Here is a 19,130-nt window from a genome sequence, read left to right on the forward strand (position 1 = left end):
AGTCCTGTGAGTGAAAAATTGAGCTGTCAACTCGGTGTTTAGCTAAAATATGCACATTTGGCCAAACACATCGAGAAAAGAGTCTCATTACACTTGCTTTGGTCCAGAAAAATATCCAGAGTAGTTGTTATTTTTATCTTGCAGTTAGTCTCTTTTTTTACTTTCAAATTTCTTTCCTTGTGCCTCCTGTTGTTCCATCTCTTATGTTTCTCTCTATATATCTCATTATCCTTCTACTCCCCCAATTCAGCTCTCAATGCTTCATTGCATAACTGGCATTAAAAAAAAATCTCTGTCATCTCACTGTGTGGCCATGCTTCAGTACACAGGTAAGCTGCAGTGGAACTGGAACATACGTCACACACAGTAACATGCAGTCTGCCCACTGGTGTAAATGAACACACTCTTACATGACCATGCATGTACACACCTTCCACTTTACCATGTCCCTCCACATCTCTCTCTCTCGCACACACACACACACAAATTTGGTACCAGTCTTGACAGCAGTCTGACGTCTTTGTCAGTGAAACCCAAGTAATCCAACAGTCCAGCAAAATCTTCCCATCAGCAGCTTTTAACTGCTTGGATATGTGCTCCGTTATAAAATGAGAATGACTCAGACTGGTGCCTGAGACTATCACAGCTCGAGTGTGTGTGTGTGTGTGTGTGTGTCAGTGTGCGCTGTGTAGCTGTCAGTTAACCAAATTACCGTTTTCATAAACCGAGTCATTGAGATTCGGATTTTTAAAGCTCCATTGTGAAATGGCTGCTCACCAGCTGAGGAATCATGAAAACACATGGAAAAAACACATGAAAACTCCACATGGCTTTAACATAGACAGTAAATGTGTGTGTACCTGGCTTTATTTCTGGTCATCTTTTTGCGTCTTCATTTTTATAACCATCATACACAAACACTTCCCAGACTCCATCTAACACTAGACAGGATTTCTAGGAATGCGACATTCACTTGGCTCATACAAACATCAATTGACTTCACGGAATCTTTGCTGATTTCAATTCTATGGGCTTTTTTTGTGAATGTAAACATAATGTGATTGATTATGGCACTTTTCCATCACCTTCTCGTCCCACAGTGTCAGATAATGACACGTCATTACAACACATGGACCCTTTTGGCGTAACTATTGGACCCTCCAAGACCACGACAATTTGATGCCGTGGGAACAGCCGCGTGGAAAATAAGCAGAGCACAGGTCCTTGAAGACCCAGAGTGAGAACCACTGTATTAAAGTAACCAGGTTACTTAGAGAAAATCAGGTTTCTTTGGTAACCAGGAATTGGTTTAACATGCGATTAAAAAAACCTTGTTCCTGGAGACCCTGTCCTGTGCCGTCAGTGTCCTTAAGCAACACACTGAACCGCTGAAACCGCCCACTTAAAGTGCACCGGCTACAACAAATGCTTACAAATTTCAAATGTGTTTAAAGGGTCTAAAATTATTTATGTGTGAGGTATGAGTTGAGGTTTTGGATATTCTATCCTCTGTGTGCTGAAGCCAGTGGATATGACGATATGACAGAGAAATGATCTTTCAGAAAGAGATGTGAGGTGTGGAGAGAAGAGCTGACAGGGCGATGACAAGCCCGACCTGGCAGCTGCTCACGCACGCAAACACACGCAAACACACGCAGACACGTTCATACACAAAAATATAACACACAAAGTCTAACACAGTCAATCAGCTGAAGGTGTGGACATCGGCATGATCACAGATGTTATTCCAGTATGAATTCCATTTTGTAGATGCAGCCAAATTCGTCAGACTATCACACGTGGTAAGCATGAAAATTAGTGTGTTGCCTACGTCTTCCTCCTCACATATCACAGACCAGCTGAGTGTATCAGACGATCATTTGGTGGAGTGTGAAGATCAACTACATTAACACTGCACACTTAGCTCCAATAGACCCCAGTTTGTAGAAACACTAATGGCACCTTAAACGTGTGATAGTGGTAAAATATTTGACACATGTAACCGTCTTGTTCACAATACTCTAAACTGCATCGTTGAAAAGCTCCAACACCTGGAAGATGGTGTGATATTCTTATATTTACTTTTTGAGCTTCCAATTTAGTTCCAAATCTGGCCCGACAAAGCTGACACAGTTGATGCATCTCCTATCTGACTGATAACATACCTCATGCTATTTTTTTATTTATTTTGGATCTACCTGCTCCGAGATCAAGTGCTTGTGTTCTGTTGTAAACATAAAGACTTTTTTTTCCACTTGTGTCTTTATTATTAAAGTAGATACAGTAGATTTAAGTCACCAGGTCAAAGTTGTTGGTCGGGAAATTAGGAAAACCTGGTTTCCGCTGGTAGATTTTGGTCAGAGAACGTAGATTTCTGTGCCATATATATGAGTAACCAGGTTTCTAATCAGCTCTCTTCAAGTGTGTAACAAAAGCCTGCAAACGGTAAAAACACAGCTGAGTGAGATGAGAGACCATTAATTGGGCAATGCTGCCTCGTTTTTAAAGCCGTCAGTCTACAGTCTGACAAACAAACGGAGCACAAACGGCCGAAATGAGTTTCCTGCAAAAGGGGGCTGGGCTCAGCCTTAGAGATTGGGTGCGGAGTTCTGACATCCAAAGGTAGTTCATAGTAGAGTCGCTGTTCCTTCGTGTTGAAACTCCAGTTGAGGTAGTTTGGCCATTTAATAAGAAGCCCTCTGGCTGCCTACCGCTCGAGGTCTTCCAGGCTACACCCAACTGGTAGGTGACCCTGTGGTAGATGTATAACACGTCGGAAGGATTATATATCCCATCTGGCGACCCGACTCGGGATAAGCGGTTGTTGCGATATCTTTAGCTTAGAATGAATCAGTTCCTGCTGTGGATCCGCGGCATGCGTCTCTCCTTTTTATTCCTTTTCTTCCCCTGCGCTGTCGCTCTGCTGCGACAAAAACACAAAACATTTTTTTGAAAGTTGCATTTTTTTGTAACTATACATTTAGAATCGGTGCGCCAGGGTTCCAAAATAAGTCGGAGGTGGACGAGAAATCTGGTTGTTCTTCTGCTCCATGTATACCAGATTTCCAGTAACTACATTTCTTAAGTGCCTGTAAATGCAGTCACTGACTTTCAGAGAGTACAGCTTCCATGACCTCAAGATATCGCTTGTCAGAAAAGCAAAAGGTAGTTTTGAGTTCCACATGAACTGATGCCTCATCATGGACGAAGACAGGAAAGGAAAGACATCACTGCTAGAAGGTCGCTGCTTATCAAGCTTGGAGTTTGCGTGTTTCTTCTGCTGTTGCATTGGTTTCCTCTCACAGTCCAAAGACATGCATGTCAGGTTAATTTGTGACTCTAAATTGTCCGTGTATATGTCTCTGAGATAGACCGGAGACCTGTCCAGGGTGTTTCTCGCTTCTTGCCCAGTGACTGCTGGATAGGTTCTAGCCCCCCAATGACCCTATCCTATCCTGAACAGGATAAGGGGTTACAGATAATGGATGGATATCATCATCCATGTTGCCCATTTAAAGCTCGTGTGTGTAAGATTAGGAGGAACTATTAGCAGAAATTGAGGACAGTATTTATAATTGTGTTTAATTCTTTGTGTTCAATATCTTTAGCTGAGAACAAGCCTTTTTTAAGTTTAGGTTCCCTTTTCACATAGGTCACCATGTTCTTACAGTGGCCCCCAAATGAACAACCCAAACAAAGGCTCCATAGAGGGACCTTTGTGTTTTCCCTTTGAAGTAGTTCTGCTTAATGTAATGTAGATCTAAAATAAGCCACTGAAGAAGTTTAGTGCAAACTGGCCATAAATTAGGACACACAATCAGACTGGGTTGTCTGACCTTATACCAGTTGATTATTGCCTTTGTTCCTCAACCAAAAATCAGTCCAAAGCTGCGTATTTTACATATGACAGATGTGTCCTTGTCCCGGCTCTCATACTTAGTTCATTCTCTATGTGTAGCAACTGAAACACAGTATGAATGTTCAGTAATTAACTTGGTTAGAAAAATCCGAACTCCCTGTAAGCTAACAGCGTTAGGTTACGGCCCTGTGCAGTTCAACACCTCACTGGTGGCAAAAAAGTTGACCCCGACACTTTAACTTCATAACTTTTTAACTGCGGACATTTACAGAGGACACAAACTCTGAAAGTACAGACACAGACAGCCGCTTACTTTCAGTTGGCACTCCTTCACATTAAAAGCATTTGATTTTCAGAAAAACCAGCTGGCTCTTATTGTGAAGGAGTCATCGGAAGTGTAAACTTTTGACACAGACGTTTGCCAACATGGGTCCTTCGAGACACTGTAGGCTCGCGCTTGGACAGGAGGGGCGGTGTATCCAAATCGTTGCCCAGCTAGATGCCACTAAAACTTAAACACTGCATCTTTCCCTGAACTTGCGAAGGAGGATAAAAGGTGTTGTTCAGGCTCTCACCTTAAATAAACCATTTGTTCTGTGGCAGTAGTACTGTGTGACTTGAAACAGCGTGTGTGGCATTTCAAGGAATACAGGGTGGTACCAACATATACTTGATTGATATGAAATATTTCATGCTTTTATAAGACTATAAGATGTCACAATAAATCACACAAATAATGTTTTGCAACTGTTCAGTTGTAGGTTGGTAAGTAAATGTAGGACACTTGCACATAAGCAGTTTTATTAAATATAAAGAAATGCATTCTAACTCACAACCTCATTTCACTTCAAAACTGTGGAAATGACTTTGGCAGCGTGCATGAAGCAGCAATGAGACATGCTGGTTGGTGCTGCTCTGTGTGAGCACAAAAGTGTATGTGTAAGTCCTTTCTATAGCCAGCGACCAGCTTAGCCTATAATTGACTTATAAGCCGCCTGTGGGTGTGCAATTAACCGAAACCTAATTAAGGAACTGCCTGGAATCTGCATAAGAAGTTAAGCCAACCCAACAACATCCAGCAAACACAATGGATGCTTCCTTTTATAGACTTTTATTTAACCGAGTACACTGACGTTTGAATAAATCGGCTTTTTGATGCACCTGCTGCTAAAACACCGAGTAGGTTTAGAAGTGTGTAGTGTGTTTTTCCTTTTCCATTTTAGGCCTCACGTGTGTGTGTGTGTGTGTGTGTGCATGCTCTTTTTCTTCTGATCCCTCTAAAAATTCAACTAAAACGGGCAGAACAAGTTTAGGTACAGAGTAAAGGTCCTGAATCATTTCATTATAGAAACTCAGGGACAAATAACCACATGCTCTGTCTAAATAACAACAAATGAACATGAAATATCCAAAAGCTGGAAAAAGATGGGTTAATGTGCATTTTGTAAATGGCTTTGGATAGGATATATACTCCATATAAAAAATGATTTAATTAATATTAATATTACAAAAGAATCTAAACAATGAAATCAAAGTAAGCTGCATGCACACAATCTCTATTTGTTAGCACATGTGGACTGAAATAACAGGAAGGGAATATCTGATCAATTTGGAACTGCAAAACAATGTTACAGCAACCCTGTCTCCTGAAAAAGTTATTCACTTTGTTCTGATGCAATGTATTTTGCGAATGACGCAAACTGTACTTTTATTAATGAAAAGTCAGTTGAAAGGAGGTTGTTGGAGAGGGTGACAAAGCACGGGACTGTCAAGCCAGAGACCTGAGATCTATTCCAGAAAGAAAACCAGTGACGTTAGGGTTAGGGATGTGTTTAAAGGGATAAGACACGTTTTGTGTAAAATATGTGTTACACCAGCTCTCGATCTTCCTCTGACCCCCAACCTACTTCTGAAACTAACTAAACGCAACCACGAAACGCTTTAATAATGCTGTAGTCACACAAACTGGACATTGTACTGCAAGATCACATGTCACAGCAGAAAAAATAACCGTGATATTTTGCCGCAAGATTGGATACTATGGCGGGCAAATAACCCAACTCATCAATTCAATTGTGTTACATTATGTTCAGAGTAAACGTAATGTGGTTAAAATGACATTTCTCGAAACAAGGCTTAGTTGTATAGGGACAACTATTGGGTTGTTTATAGAAACACATTAGTCTCCTGAATTCCCAGCTGATTCCAAAGGGACAGTAAGGTGGTCTCCAAGGAAGCGCAAACCTTCTGACACAGCACATGAGCTATTGCAGGGACTGAACTTACAACCGTGGGAAGAGAAATCACTATTTCCGGCCACCAGGCCACTCAGTGCTCACTGTGCATGCTGTCAGTTTAAGTGGCTCCAGTGCTGATCTTGTCAATAGGCGTTTGTGCAGGCGAAGCATAAAGAGGAAACTAACAATGTGTGGTTGGATCCTATTTGGAGAAGCAGATGGCCCTGCCAAGTGCTACACAGAAGATATTGCATCTTAGAATAAAGATGTGCCTTTTTAATTTGGCATAGAGTGGTGCTACGGCAAAAAAAGAAAAAGATAATTGTGTCAACATTGTGGATAAAGATGTGAAACTTTGAAACGTGCACCAACAACAGAGCCGAAGCCACAGCCCAACAAAGCAGATGTGAAAATCCATTCTAAATGTGTGAGCAGATAAAAAAAAAAAAAAAATCACACACATAGTGAACACAGAGTGGGCCCCACACAATGATCGCACAACGGCAGACATGAGCGCACACAAACCCACCTCGACAACGACGCACAACAAAAATCACGTGCACGCGCCGCACAGCACATTCGCCGAGAGACACGAATGCAACACTTTCACAAATAAATACGGGGTCGCACACACGCATGCGCACACGCAGACAGGACACGAACACGTGTGCATGCGCGTACAGTTTACTGCAAAAGGCCATAAGGCATGACTCTCTGTGGAGCTGCCCTGTTTGTCTGTAGGTCAGCGAGCTAAAACTGCAGAGCAGAAGGGGCCACACATCAACAAACACACACCCACAGACACACACACTCTCTCAGCTCACACACACACACACACACACAGATACACCATTTCTTCAACTAGAAAGCTGTTTCTATGGATGGGGGAGCATAATAAAATCACCTGACAGGATTATGCAGTTGAGAAACTGCCCAATTCGGTTGTGCAGAAATTCAAATGTGCCAGTGGCCTTATTGTGACATCTCATCTTTAAGGCATCTGTCTCTCTTGCAGTTGTGTGACCAGAAGTTGAGACATAGAATCATAACTGGTAAATGTGTTTACTTCTCAGATGAAAGTATGAATTATGGCCAACATTATCTGAATGCAAATTCGTCATCCCGGGGTGTAATAAATTCTTTGCATAGTCCCCATTTGTCATGTGGATGATTTTCTTTTTAAACAGCCAGGGAGCTGCTTTATTGTGCTCAACATTACCTGAATCACATTTTATTTGATATTTGCTCGAATTAAAAGAGCAAATAAAAAATTAATCCTTTCGATCTTTTTGTTTTTCCTTGTCTCCTGCACCTTATATTTCTTTTAGGAGCTTTTTTTTTTTTCAATTAGGAAGAAACTGGGTGATGATATTTTTCTTTGAAACAATTTTTTTTTCTAATTCAGGCCAAGTTTACTGCCGTTTTTAACCTTTATCACAACCTCCACGATTATGGGAGAAAAGGCCTAAGTTATATTTCTTGTTCGTAAATATAATTGTTTCAACAAACGTTTCATTGAATCCTGAATGCAGCTATGAACCTCTGTTGTATAAAAAGCCAGAGTACCCACCCACCTCAGATGCTATCATGCCATTCAATAGCCGCTGTATGTTGTTAACCCCATAGCTCCACATGCAGGCTCAGCAGGTCAGTACAATGTGATATTAGGCACCATAATATATTTTAGGCACAAAAAAAAAACAACCTATGCTTATAGTGAGGTTTAGGCACAAAAAAGACAATGGTGTGAAACTGGAGTCTCTTGTCTTAAAGTCAAAATGTGTTTTGCTACCATCTGTCCCTACAAAGACTTGGTCCAGCAGAACCAGTGGATATCTGGGGCTAAATACCGTGGTCACAGACGCCTCGTCAGTAGCTGCTTGGAGCATCTCTCTCCTTAAGACATCTTTCTCTCCCCGTCAGTTCCCCGCTCTGTTTTCCTTTTCATTTCATAGCTTTTGATGTTGTTCTCTTGTCTTTATCAAGGGAGAAGAAAGCTGATGTAATTTGGTGTTTTGACACATTCAAATGCAGCCGTATCTTTCCACTAGTGGATCGAAAAAGGGCACTTTAAAATTCAATTATTTTTTTCCCCCTTTTCCCTCTTATACTTGCTCCCTTATGGCTTCTTTCCTTCTCTATCTGAAGCTCATTCCCTTTTCCATCACTCTCTGGCACTATGTGCTCCCCCACCTTTAACCCATCGTCCACACACACACACACACACACACACACACACACTTCTCTTATCCCCTGCAATAGTGCTGAGCTCTGGCTTATGTAGTGGAACTTGCAGCAGGATTTTGGAGAGCAATGGAGAGGGTGTAGCAGAAGTGTGGTGGGGATTTTTAGCATTTATGTCACTCGAGAACGATGTTGGGCTTGTTACTCATAAAATGTAATATATTTCTCGTTACTGAAAATGAATACTACTACTTTACTACTACAGTCTGCATAATTGCATTACTTGTTGTTACTTTTCTGAACGGTTAGGGTCTGAAAGATGAACGGAGAGTCGATAGTGGATACATTCACACATGCAGCCACAAGCTTGCTAAAGCCACTGTCCACGGCCCGAGAGGACACATCCTTATTGGGGTGTATCCCCCGCACACAATTACATTCAGTCCCAATATAATTAAACCACTGGGAATATTTCCAGTCACTGATTGTAAACACTTTCATCAGCCACACCAGTTGACTGCTTACATTTGGAAAAGTAATAATATTGGTTAATATATGGTTTTGATGAAATATAAAACTCAGAGAGTCTAAAAATAAAGGTGCAGAGGTTGAGGTGAAGGAAAAGCATTTAGCACATGCATCTTTGACATCTGTGATCAGTATCTGCATCCTTACCAAACTGTAGCTGTCATGCATGGTCACAGGTTGGTGTCACTGATTAGTTGCAAACAGAGAGCAGACAATATGGATATGAATACATAGGAACAAGAGGCTGCTGGTACAAAAATACTACTACAAATGATAACTTTAATCCCATTTGAAGTTTTCTTTTCCTTTTGTTTCACACTGAGCTCAGTGATGGTTGGCAATGTAAGAAGAGGACAGACCCAGCATGATGAGTGAAACTCCTGCAGAACCTGAGCCAAGCTCATGTGGTTCAGGTAAGGCCTACAAGCTGTTTGTAGCTGCCAATCAAGGCATTGCGTGTATGTCTTACTCTACATACAGACAAAAGACGTAGCAGCAATTACAGCCTCAGGCCAAACAACATTGCAATAAATGCGAAATTAATGTGGGTGCATTTTAAAACAAAGTCACGCAGCTTAACCAAATATGTTTCTCTGTGTCCAACAAAAGGGCTGCAACAGGGGGTCCCAGGGTAAATGCTATGGCAGAACAGTAATGGTGGCTTTATCAGGTTTAGATAAGCAGTGATCAGGTAATGCCTGTTGGGGTTTGCATGACAATGAGCATCATAGACCCCTTTTCTGTTCTCATACTTTTTGACACTTTATAGGTGGGGCTAACATTAGCCAGTGCTGGCTACTATGATTCCGATTGCCTTTTTAAAACACTGGCTAAAGAGAGCAGTGTTTATCTGAATACATACATGGTCACTCGCTCTCTGGGGTCATGAGTTATAACATTGACCAATGTCATCAGATCTTCCGACCCCTACGCACCTAGAGCCTTTAGTGGATTTGATTCTGGTACCCTGCAACATGGCAACATGACATTTTCTATGAGCAAAGTAGCCCCGTGCGATTCATTTTTTCTCGGATTCGATTGCTTCGTTTTGCCTCCAGCTAACACAGTGATGTAATCATGACGTAGGCACTAAAAGGGGTCTACAGCAGGGCAGTTCAAAGAGTTAAACCAGGATACATCTGCACAGTACCTGGCAGTATAAAAAATCTACTCTGGCAGTATAAACCAAAGGAGGAGCTGTTATGTCATCGAAAACCTTGAACTGGGAGAGTTGAGAACTGTCGGGGGTCAGTCACTGACTCAGGTGTCATAGTTGGCTTGCATTTAATGCTGAACTTTAAACATGGACTCGATCTTTAGGTTTGACCCTTGTTCTGAGGACTTTCTAATTACGTACAATGACTATATATACACACACACACACACAAGTATTTCTCACTTATATAAATCATTAGAATTGGCAGCAAAGTATTCCTCATCACCCTCGTCAGCCATCACTTAAAAGTGTCTAAATAATCACATGTATTAAATATTCTACAGTTTGCTGTGGAACAGGAGGCATGTAAATCAGGGGTCAATAGAGCAGAGGAGTGGGAAGAGCAGATCATAGTGGAGCAATTTCAAACAAAATAAGAGAGTTATGCATAATTTAAAAGGTGCAGAGACAGGACCTCAAAGTACAGTAGTTCTCCGCTGTTTTTTCAGGTCCGACGGAGCAGGGAGATATTCTAGAGATATGGTACAGCAGGGTATATCAGGGCAGTTTCTGGAGGTGTAGCAGGGCATGCAGCAATTTATATATTAGGACGCAGTGAGGACTAATGAACATGAGCACAGATGAAGCACCCTGCTCAAGACAAATGATTGCCTCTGCTAGCAGATAATGACAGCAGAGATGCAGACAGACCAAAAGCACACAGATGTATGGGGGGGTCGAGGAGCGGCAGACTACATGTGTGGGTTTGTGTAAGGGGGGCACAGAGGATTGGGCAGAGGTAGATCAACAATGAAGCATGGAGAGCATCAGAAGATTTGGAACTCTGAAGACCTGGGATTCACTTGAGTCTTTATATCATCCCCACTCAGTCACCTTTCACTGTCCTGTCGCTAAACAGTGGAAAATAAATGAGTCAGTGGAGCAGCTCAGACAAAAGCAAGTGGAAGTGACGAATGAGTGCAATTGATAAGTTGATGACCTTGGTGATATGGGAGGCCGGGGACGTCTACAGGTTTCTGCAGCATCAAAAGACGTGAAGTTTCCTTAAAACAAAAGAGGAAGGATAGGAATCAAACCCCTCGACAAGGAGCCTTTTGTCACGGAACAGTGCTTTACAGCGCCTTTGAAAAACCTTCCGTCTGGGTCACGCACTCACAAAAATTTCATTCTGAGGCTCATAAATCTCTTGTCTGCAAGGGATAAGGGCTAATCTCAGTTTGGTGAAGGAAACCACATACCTCTGCAATAACTACATTTTTCTGGGGAAAAAAAATAAGAAATCTTGCCGACAACAATGTGTTTGTGAGACAGTGTGACTCAAATAGGTTTCGAGAGACCAAGGATAATGAAACAAATAAAAAAAACTAACTCCAATTGCTCTTTGTTCAAGAGGCTCTGAGGTGTGCGTTCGGTCACACAGAGGAGTGCGTCGGAAAGCAATCAGCCTGGGACAAGCACAACAGACTTTAATCAACAAGAGGCAGAAAGACGGACAGCGGGTCAGCTGGACTGTTACATCCGCTGAGCGAGTATGTGTGGGGCCGCAAGGTGAAAAACAATCTGCAGTTGTTCCGTGTTGAATGTAACAAATCCGACCAACATACCTGGGACCACTGCGCAACATGCAGCTAAGCCGCACTATGTCAAGGTGGTTTCTTCGTTATGTTTAGAAGCGGGTCCCTGACTCATCTATATAACTGTCCCTAACCCTGCTGGAGGAAGGAGATGTGATTATGCTTTGTGTGTAGTTAGATCGGAAATGTAATGTAAGCTGCAACGTCTACATTCTTTCCATTTTGAGTGATTTAATTTAAAATGTCAACTGTTTCTCTACAACAAACTTAAAGAAGCTTTGTCGTTTCAATTACGAATAGTGGTGAACAGCCCGATGTTGGCACTGGAACGACCAGGCCTAAAAAAAACGACAGGAAGCTTTCGAAACTTCCCTTTTAAAGTCAGATCGTACAGTACAATGTGTCAATGCAGGTATAGTATATAAACGTGTGTACTATGGCTTTGCCAAGTTGACTAAGAGTGAAGAGTGATGATAACTTAAACTTAATCCATCGCGTTGAGCCAGATTTATGTTTGTAAAAATACACCTGGCTACCATTTACAGCTGTTGTGGTCAGCACAAGCAGGGTAGGGTGCCGTGTTCAGATGCTCTGGCATACTTACGACAGCCCCCAGCCTCCGTATGTAACCCCTCTTGCTGGGGTTACTTGTAAAGTAGTATTCCAATAGTTCCCTGTTATCAGGTCTTGTCAATATCTTGTTCCTGTGCCAGTAGCCCACTTCTCATCAGGTTGCCCTGGTTCTCCAACACCTTATGTGTATCTTGTTGACCTGGGTGACATCCGGGCCAGAGTTACTCTCATTAGCATAACATGAATTAGCAACATATCCTCAAAACCTTGTTGTAAAAACAATAAATAAATTGTTTTCCATTCCTACAGAATAAATGTGCTTTTTTTTTTTTTTTTACGGACCATTATATTTTATGCTACATACTCACTGAATATTTGATCATGTTTTTCTCACTCCATTAAACTCGCTGGCAGAGAAAGTGGCATTATTTGAACATTCATCCTAATTTCCAAAATTAATTAGATTCATAAAATATTGAAAGTAGGCAGTAGATTTTTTTTTTTTTTCTTTTTAAAAAAGACCTGATATCTACTACGGGCAGGAGAATTATTATATTTGCAGATTCAAAAGGAAGAAAGAAAGAAGAAGAAAACAGCAGAGAGAAGGAAGAGGATTAAAAGGTGGTAAGAGGCAAGAAGAAGGGAGACAGGCAAACAGAACAAAGAAAAGGCACATGGCAAATGATGAGACATTAGAGCAAATATTAATATAATATAATATAAATATAGAGCATTAGAGCAAATATTACATACAGAAAATAGCTAAAATACAGAGGAAAGAGCTGCAGAAATGTGGCATGAAGAGAGATGACAGGAAAATGTCCCAAAAAGGAGAAACACAAGCAAAGCAACTAGAGGAGGGAATGATGCACTGTGAGATAAGAAAGAAATTAGGTGGAAAGATAAAAAAGAAAAGAAAGAAAGAAGAGTGGAAAAAGAGAGAAGAATAAGGAGACAGAGACTGTGATGAGACGGTAAAGAGGAAGAGGAGATGAGGAGGGACGAGAAGAGCGTTTGTTGTTTTTGCTGTGCATGACTCATCGTCAGATCCTATTATGACTGAAGCAGCGTAGCCGCTCTCGCCCACTGCTAACCTACGGCTACATGCATTCTATACGCAACACACACACTTATGTGAGGACATTTTTTTTTCAGTGTTGTCTCATTACATAATGCCAAGGTAACGGCTTTTTTTCCTAGGGTCCAAAAAAAAAAACCAAACATACATTAACAAGATTACGATTTACAGATACACTGATTACAAACACGATTAGGACTCATCATACATTGTATGGTGCGACATTTGACTCCAAAATATTTCCTGTCACTTACATTTGTTTTCTGACCCTTGAACCTTAACATTTCAATCAGTACTTCAATCTACACGGTGACCTGCTGCCGTTTGTGAAAATCAAGAGTGTTTTTAAGGCAACTGGGAATTTAACTGATGCCAAATTTCGGCATCACAATAATGTGTAAATAAACGGTGAAGTTCTTTGTGGGATGTAAACTTCCCACCGCTTGGGAGACAAACATGTAATCCGTGTCCACCCACTACAGTACACTACTGTGAAGACGTTCTCATTGGTCAGTATTCCTCTTACACAAGTCAAGTCTGTGAAAAATAACAGATACTATCGACACGATCATAGAAAAGAGGATGAATTCTGACTTTTTTTCTCGGAGCTCTTTATTCCCAGATAAGTGCCGAACTCTGGGACTAAAGTCAAGATTCTGATTTTAAATCCAAATTCCAAGTGATAAGCCAGAAATATGAGGGGGGGATAAAACCCTGGATTTTCGGGACGTTTTTTAAATTTAAAGTCTGAATTGTGAGAGAAAAGTCTGAAATCTGAGTTTAAAACAGGAATTGTGAAAAAAAAAAAAAAGAAGAAAAGTCCTGGGAGCTCAGTGTCCTGAGTTTTGGCTGAGATCTTTTTGCCGCAGGTCACACTCCACCTCTTTCCTCCGGTTTCCTGTCTACTCTCCACTGGCACATTTTTAATAGACGCTTTACAAGTTGGAATTTTGGCATTGAAGCCGGAATTCTGAGTTGAAAGTCGAAATTCTGGGATAAAAAAAAAAAGCCAGATATGGTTTACTGGTTTGAAAGTTCCTGTTTACGTTGCTGGTGTCTTTACTTCAATGGGCTGCTAAGGCAAAATTCCTGTTATTACAATTCAAGTCTTGCTTTTGCACTTGTGCTCCTCCTCATTTTCTCACTAATAGTCTCATTTTGTAATTATCCTAATGCTTAATAATAAACACACTAATGGCGGACTGATGTCAAATGTTGCCAGTGGCACCTTCTGACTCATGTCTTTCAGCGCGTCCTCCCTCATCTTCTCCTGTCTCCTCCTCTGACCTCCTCCTCCTCTCAGTTTCCTGTCTTCTTGATAACACAGCTAAGCCTTATTAAAAAAAAAAAAAAGGAAAAAAAAGGCTTTTTTGTGGGGTTTGGTGCTCAATAACACACTCACAGTTTATTGCACACTCGCACAATCGCAGGCTTGCTCTCCACCAACCAGCACATTATTTGATGTTCTACTCTCCTGATTAATGGGATCCTCCTCCTTCGACTGATAAGGACTCAAAACCCGGCCTTCTATCTTTCTCCTTCACACTCTCCTCTCTTTTTATCTGTTTGTCTCTTATGACTTTCCCTCTCAGGTCTCTCTCACTCAATGCTTTTTTTGGGTGTTCTTATCCTCTTTTTCATCCGTCTTTCCTGCTGATTATGGAAGCCAATATTATTTCTAACCTTAAATTTCCTCCATCGTCTGCATGACGGATGGAGTTGATCGGTTCCCTCTGCAGCTTTCGCTTTTCTCTCTCTCTCTGCCACAGTCCTAACATGCTCGCTTATCCGTAATCTGTCCTTCAACAGGGGAACGAGATGCTGTGATAAAACAACTGTTACACAGTGAAGCTGCTTATAAGCGCGTCGCACAGTGGTCATTTCCATTTAACTGCAACACATGCACACACAGAAAAAAAAGTGTGTTGCTTGGACTGTAATATCCAGCGGAGGCACAGAGCTAATAGTGCTCTCCATGAACCGCAGCATTATTGGCTTATCATTATTGAGGCTGGCCAACCCATTCGCCTTGTAACTGTCAAGACGTTATTCCAGCAGAAACCAAAGGCATAATTACAGTATTACCAATTCTCCATGATGTGTCTTTGACCAGTTACTGGGACATAAAAGACATGATCAACATGTGGAAACTAACAAACTAAGCAGAGTATGTAAATTACTCGAATTACGTCAGCGTGATGAACCATCTCAGTTTAATACATGGCGGCATGGAGAAGAACACTGAGACACTGAGAAAACTTGACTGAAGAAACCAGGTGCATGCATCATACTTCTTGTCTCTTTCTAGGTCAACTGACCCACCGGGAGCAACTTGGGGTTCAGTGTCTTGCCCCAAGACAACTCGACATGACGCCGAGAGCGGGGATCAAACCACTGACCCTGTGGTCCGTGGAAGACTGCCTCACCAAGTGAGTTACAGCTGTCATCAAGCGGTGTCGCACCTCTGGCGTCCTATAGTGACGCCAAAGTGTACCTGACGCGTCAATATGAAACACCAGAGGACGTAAAAAGCAGTGCAATTTGACGCCTTAGGAATCATCATATCTGATGCTGTGGGATGAGAACGTGTTGGAATACACCTCATTGTGGAAGGACCTGTTCCCGGTCAAACATCTACACCATGAAGACGAACACAACACTCCAGCCAACTCCGTGAAGAGATTATTGAAAAGCAGAAGCCAGGGGATGGATACGTGAACATTTCCCAGTGGTACAGTTGATGCATTTAAAAATGCCGGCATGGATCTTAAAGCAGGCTGTCCACAACACGGCTCCTCTGAAGGTGTTTGGGAGAGTGGGGGAGCAGTGCCTTGCTCAACAGCAGCCCCCGGTGAAGACAAGACGCACTCAGCTCCTAATTACTGATTGTGAGGTCCTCCCTCATTAAAAATGAAGCACTGACACAGTGGGGGGCCACAAGTAGCCACCCATAGGTCCGTAAGGAGACTATCATTGGCCGGCAAGGTCACTGTTTGTCCAGCATACAAATTTAAAAGTTGCATCTCTCTCACACACACACACACACACACACACACACTATTTTAGCTTAGTTGCACATACATAAATATAGTCTTGCACGTCTTACAAACATGCCACTCACATCCATTCTCACCCATCCAGTACCTTTCTCTCACACCGACAGATTGAGTAACAAGCAATCAGAAGATAATCATCCCCAGAGTTAGACATACATGTTGGGTTACACGAGGTCACACTTGTGTAGCAATAATGGAAAAACAATCACTTCAACTGTTCCACTGCAGAATATCTAAACTTTGCACAACAGGAAACATCTCGAGACCGGTTAGAGTCGTGGACACATCACTGGCAATAGAGCTCAGTCGCCACATACTATGTGCGTTAGCGTCACTCCAGGACCAGTTTGTGGACACCTTAACATTGCTTTGCGGTGACTGAGGATGTCCTCCAAAAACCTGTGCCTTTACGTGCTACTATTGAACCTGCCGTGTCTCATCTGAGAGGGCTTTGCACAAAGTTTTGGAACCTGGCTGCAGGGATTTGCTCCAATTCAACCACAAAGACATTAGTTGAAGTTCTGCAAGCCCTGGCTTGCAATTGACAGTCCAATTTGTCCCTCGGTGTTTGCGCTCTGTGCGTTGTCTGTGTGCATCAGTCTGTTGTGTTCTTTTCGCACCAAGCTAACAAATCCATTTGTTTAAGGACCAGACCTTGTCCACACCGTAGCATTAAGACGCCCAATCCACTACCATCCCAGATTTGAAAGTACACTATTTGGGGACAGCAGTGTCCACAGCAAGACCATATGCCAGGAGTGCATTTGTTTTTATAGTGTGACAAACTGAAGGTGTTCTGTGCTGCAACAACACAATCGCAGTAGTTCGAAGTATTACACAGCTTAGAAAAACTAATCAGTTTATGCATATTATTACAGAAATCTGGGGGGTGTTGACCACACAAGACTTCATTTGATTAAAGACACAACAGGTTGTATATTTTATCATTGGACTATTATTGATGATTTAACTGCATTGATTGATTTAGTTAAAAATACTTGTGGAACTGAACGGTGCACGATGGATCTGACCGACACCATCACAATCTGACTGCCACTGTGTTCATGCTGCAGGACCAACACGCAGCCTTTCTCCCGCGCTTGTACGAACACACACATGCGCACATGCACGCACGCACCCTGACCTGCCAGCATCAGTAGCCTCGCGCAATCCCCGCTGAAACGGCGGAACAAACCAGTAGTGACAAGTGTGTGTTTGCGCGCGGCTCCAACAGACCCAGCGTATACACACAAACACACACAGAATACTCACACGTGCGCACAAACACGCACAGTTACCGAAGCTGCAGGTGCTTCCCAATCAGCTCAGAGAACTCACGCGCCAGCAACGAAGTGCACGCGCGGGCACACACACACACACACACACACACACACACACAGTTCCAGTGGAGCAAAAAACTCTAAACACATGAAGCGGAAACGGTAAAGATTCAAAGTGTCTTCACAAACAAACCGCTCACATTTCAGCCACGAATTTAAACGGCGCGCAAACACGCACGCTCCCAAACACGCGCCCGCACACACACAGACTCTCACGTGCTATAGCGCAAACACGAGCGCACATTCATTTGTTTTGCTTTCCCTACCTTCCTCGTGCATCCGCTGCAGACAGAAAGTGAGGTTCCTCCGCCAACCCGGCATGGTGATGAAGAGCACGGAGGAAGAGGAGAAGAGGTCTAAATGACGAGGAGGAGGGTGAGGATGAAGGTGATGAGGGATGATGAAGAGGACTGCTGATGGTGAGGGCAGTAGATCCTGTCCGGTGGAGGTGATGCCACGCAGGCGGCGACAGCCACAGCAAATAAAACGCGTCTCCCTGGGTTTTTTTCCTCCCCCCCTTCTTCTCTGTCTTCCCCCCGTGTGTCTGTCGCTGAACGGCGAGCAGCGGCTGCTCCCTCCAGTGACGACCCCGCTGACAGTCCGTGTGACGGTCGCTCCCGCTGCGGCACCACTGGGCTCTTACTCTGTTTCTGTCGTACTCGCTCCCTCTACTCATAGAGTTCACTCACCGTCTTTCTCTCCATTTGCCCCCCGTGTTCCACTCTCTGCGTCCAATCATCTTTCCCTCCTTTCAATGTTTATTTACTCTCAAATTGATTTACCACCAATTGATGTCAAATCTGTTTTCTGTTCCACTAGCTGTTTTATTCAAGGACGCATTGAAAAGCAAACCAAAAGACTTTAAATAAGCTAGAAGTGGAAACTTCTAGCACCAAAAAGGGAAACCTAGATACTGACTCTGCCAACCCACGCAGGTGGTGAGACTTTGGAGACGCAGAGCTGTGCTGATAATCATGTGACGTTCCCAGACGTCGGGGGACATACTTGCATGGGTTGCAGCTCAGAGGCCTCGGGAGGTCAGAGACGGGCCCTGATCGAGGAGCTCAGAAAAAATGATTACAAGAAATTGCCAAGTTGGAACACGTCCAAAGTAGAACCCAAAAAATTAATAATGCAATAAAGGACAAATAATGAGACAAGAAAATTATCCTAGAGACAAAGTGCAACTAAAATCTGCAAAAAAAAAAAAAAAATTTAAAAGGCAAAAAAATGATCAAAAGTGGAACAAAAAACAGACTAAAATTATACCAGAGAAACCAAAAAGATTAAAAAAAATATATATGTGTATAACCTTATTTGTAGTCAATGTGTGTTGGTGGGGGTCTTGCAGGGGCTTAGTTTCTCACATTCTGTCGATGATGATGCCAGAGTTGCCGCAAACCAGCGCAACAAGAGCAAAAATGAGCATCTGAGGGGGTGTGTAGAAGTTGATGGCGCTTCCCAAGGCGTAGAATTGAGCTTCATCTTTACATCCTCTGGCACCAATGGGCCCCTGTGGCATCA

The 19,130-nt window shown here is 42.6% G+C and overlaps 1 protein-coding gene across 2 annotated transcripts in view; it reads right to left on the reverse strand.

The window, feature by feature from the left end:
• Nucleotides 1–18,058, reverse strand: part of grip2b (glutamate receptor interacting protein 2b) — a 221,402-nt gene extending 203,344 nt beyond the window's left edge. For both annotated transcript variants that reach the window (XM_067506130.1, XM_067506127.1), the window contains exon 1: nucleotides 17,873–18,058. In XM_067506130.1, coding sequence (XP_067362231.1) covers nucleotides 17,873–17,927 — 55 coding nt within the window. In that variant the 5' untranslated portion in view covers nucleotides 17,928–18,058. The remainder of the gene's footprint in view (nucleotides 1–17,872) is intronic.
• Nucleotides 18,059–19,130: the final 1,072 nt, after the last annotated feature.

Source organism: Channa argus, chromosome 5 (assembly GCF_033026475.1).
Source record: "Channa argus isolate prfri chromosome 5, Channa argus male v1.0, whole genome shotgun sequence".
In the NCBI taxonomy this organism is placed as follows: Eukaryota; Metazoa; Chordata; class Actinopteri; order Anabantiformes; family Channidae; genus Channa; species Channa argus.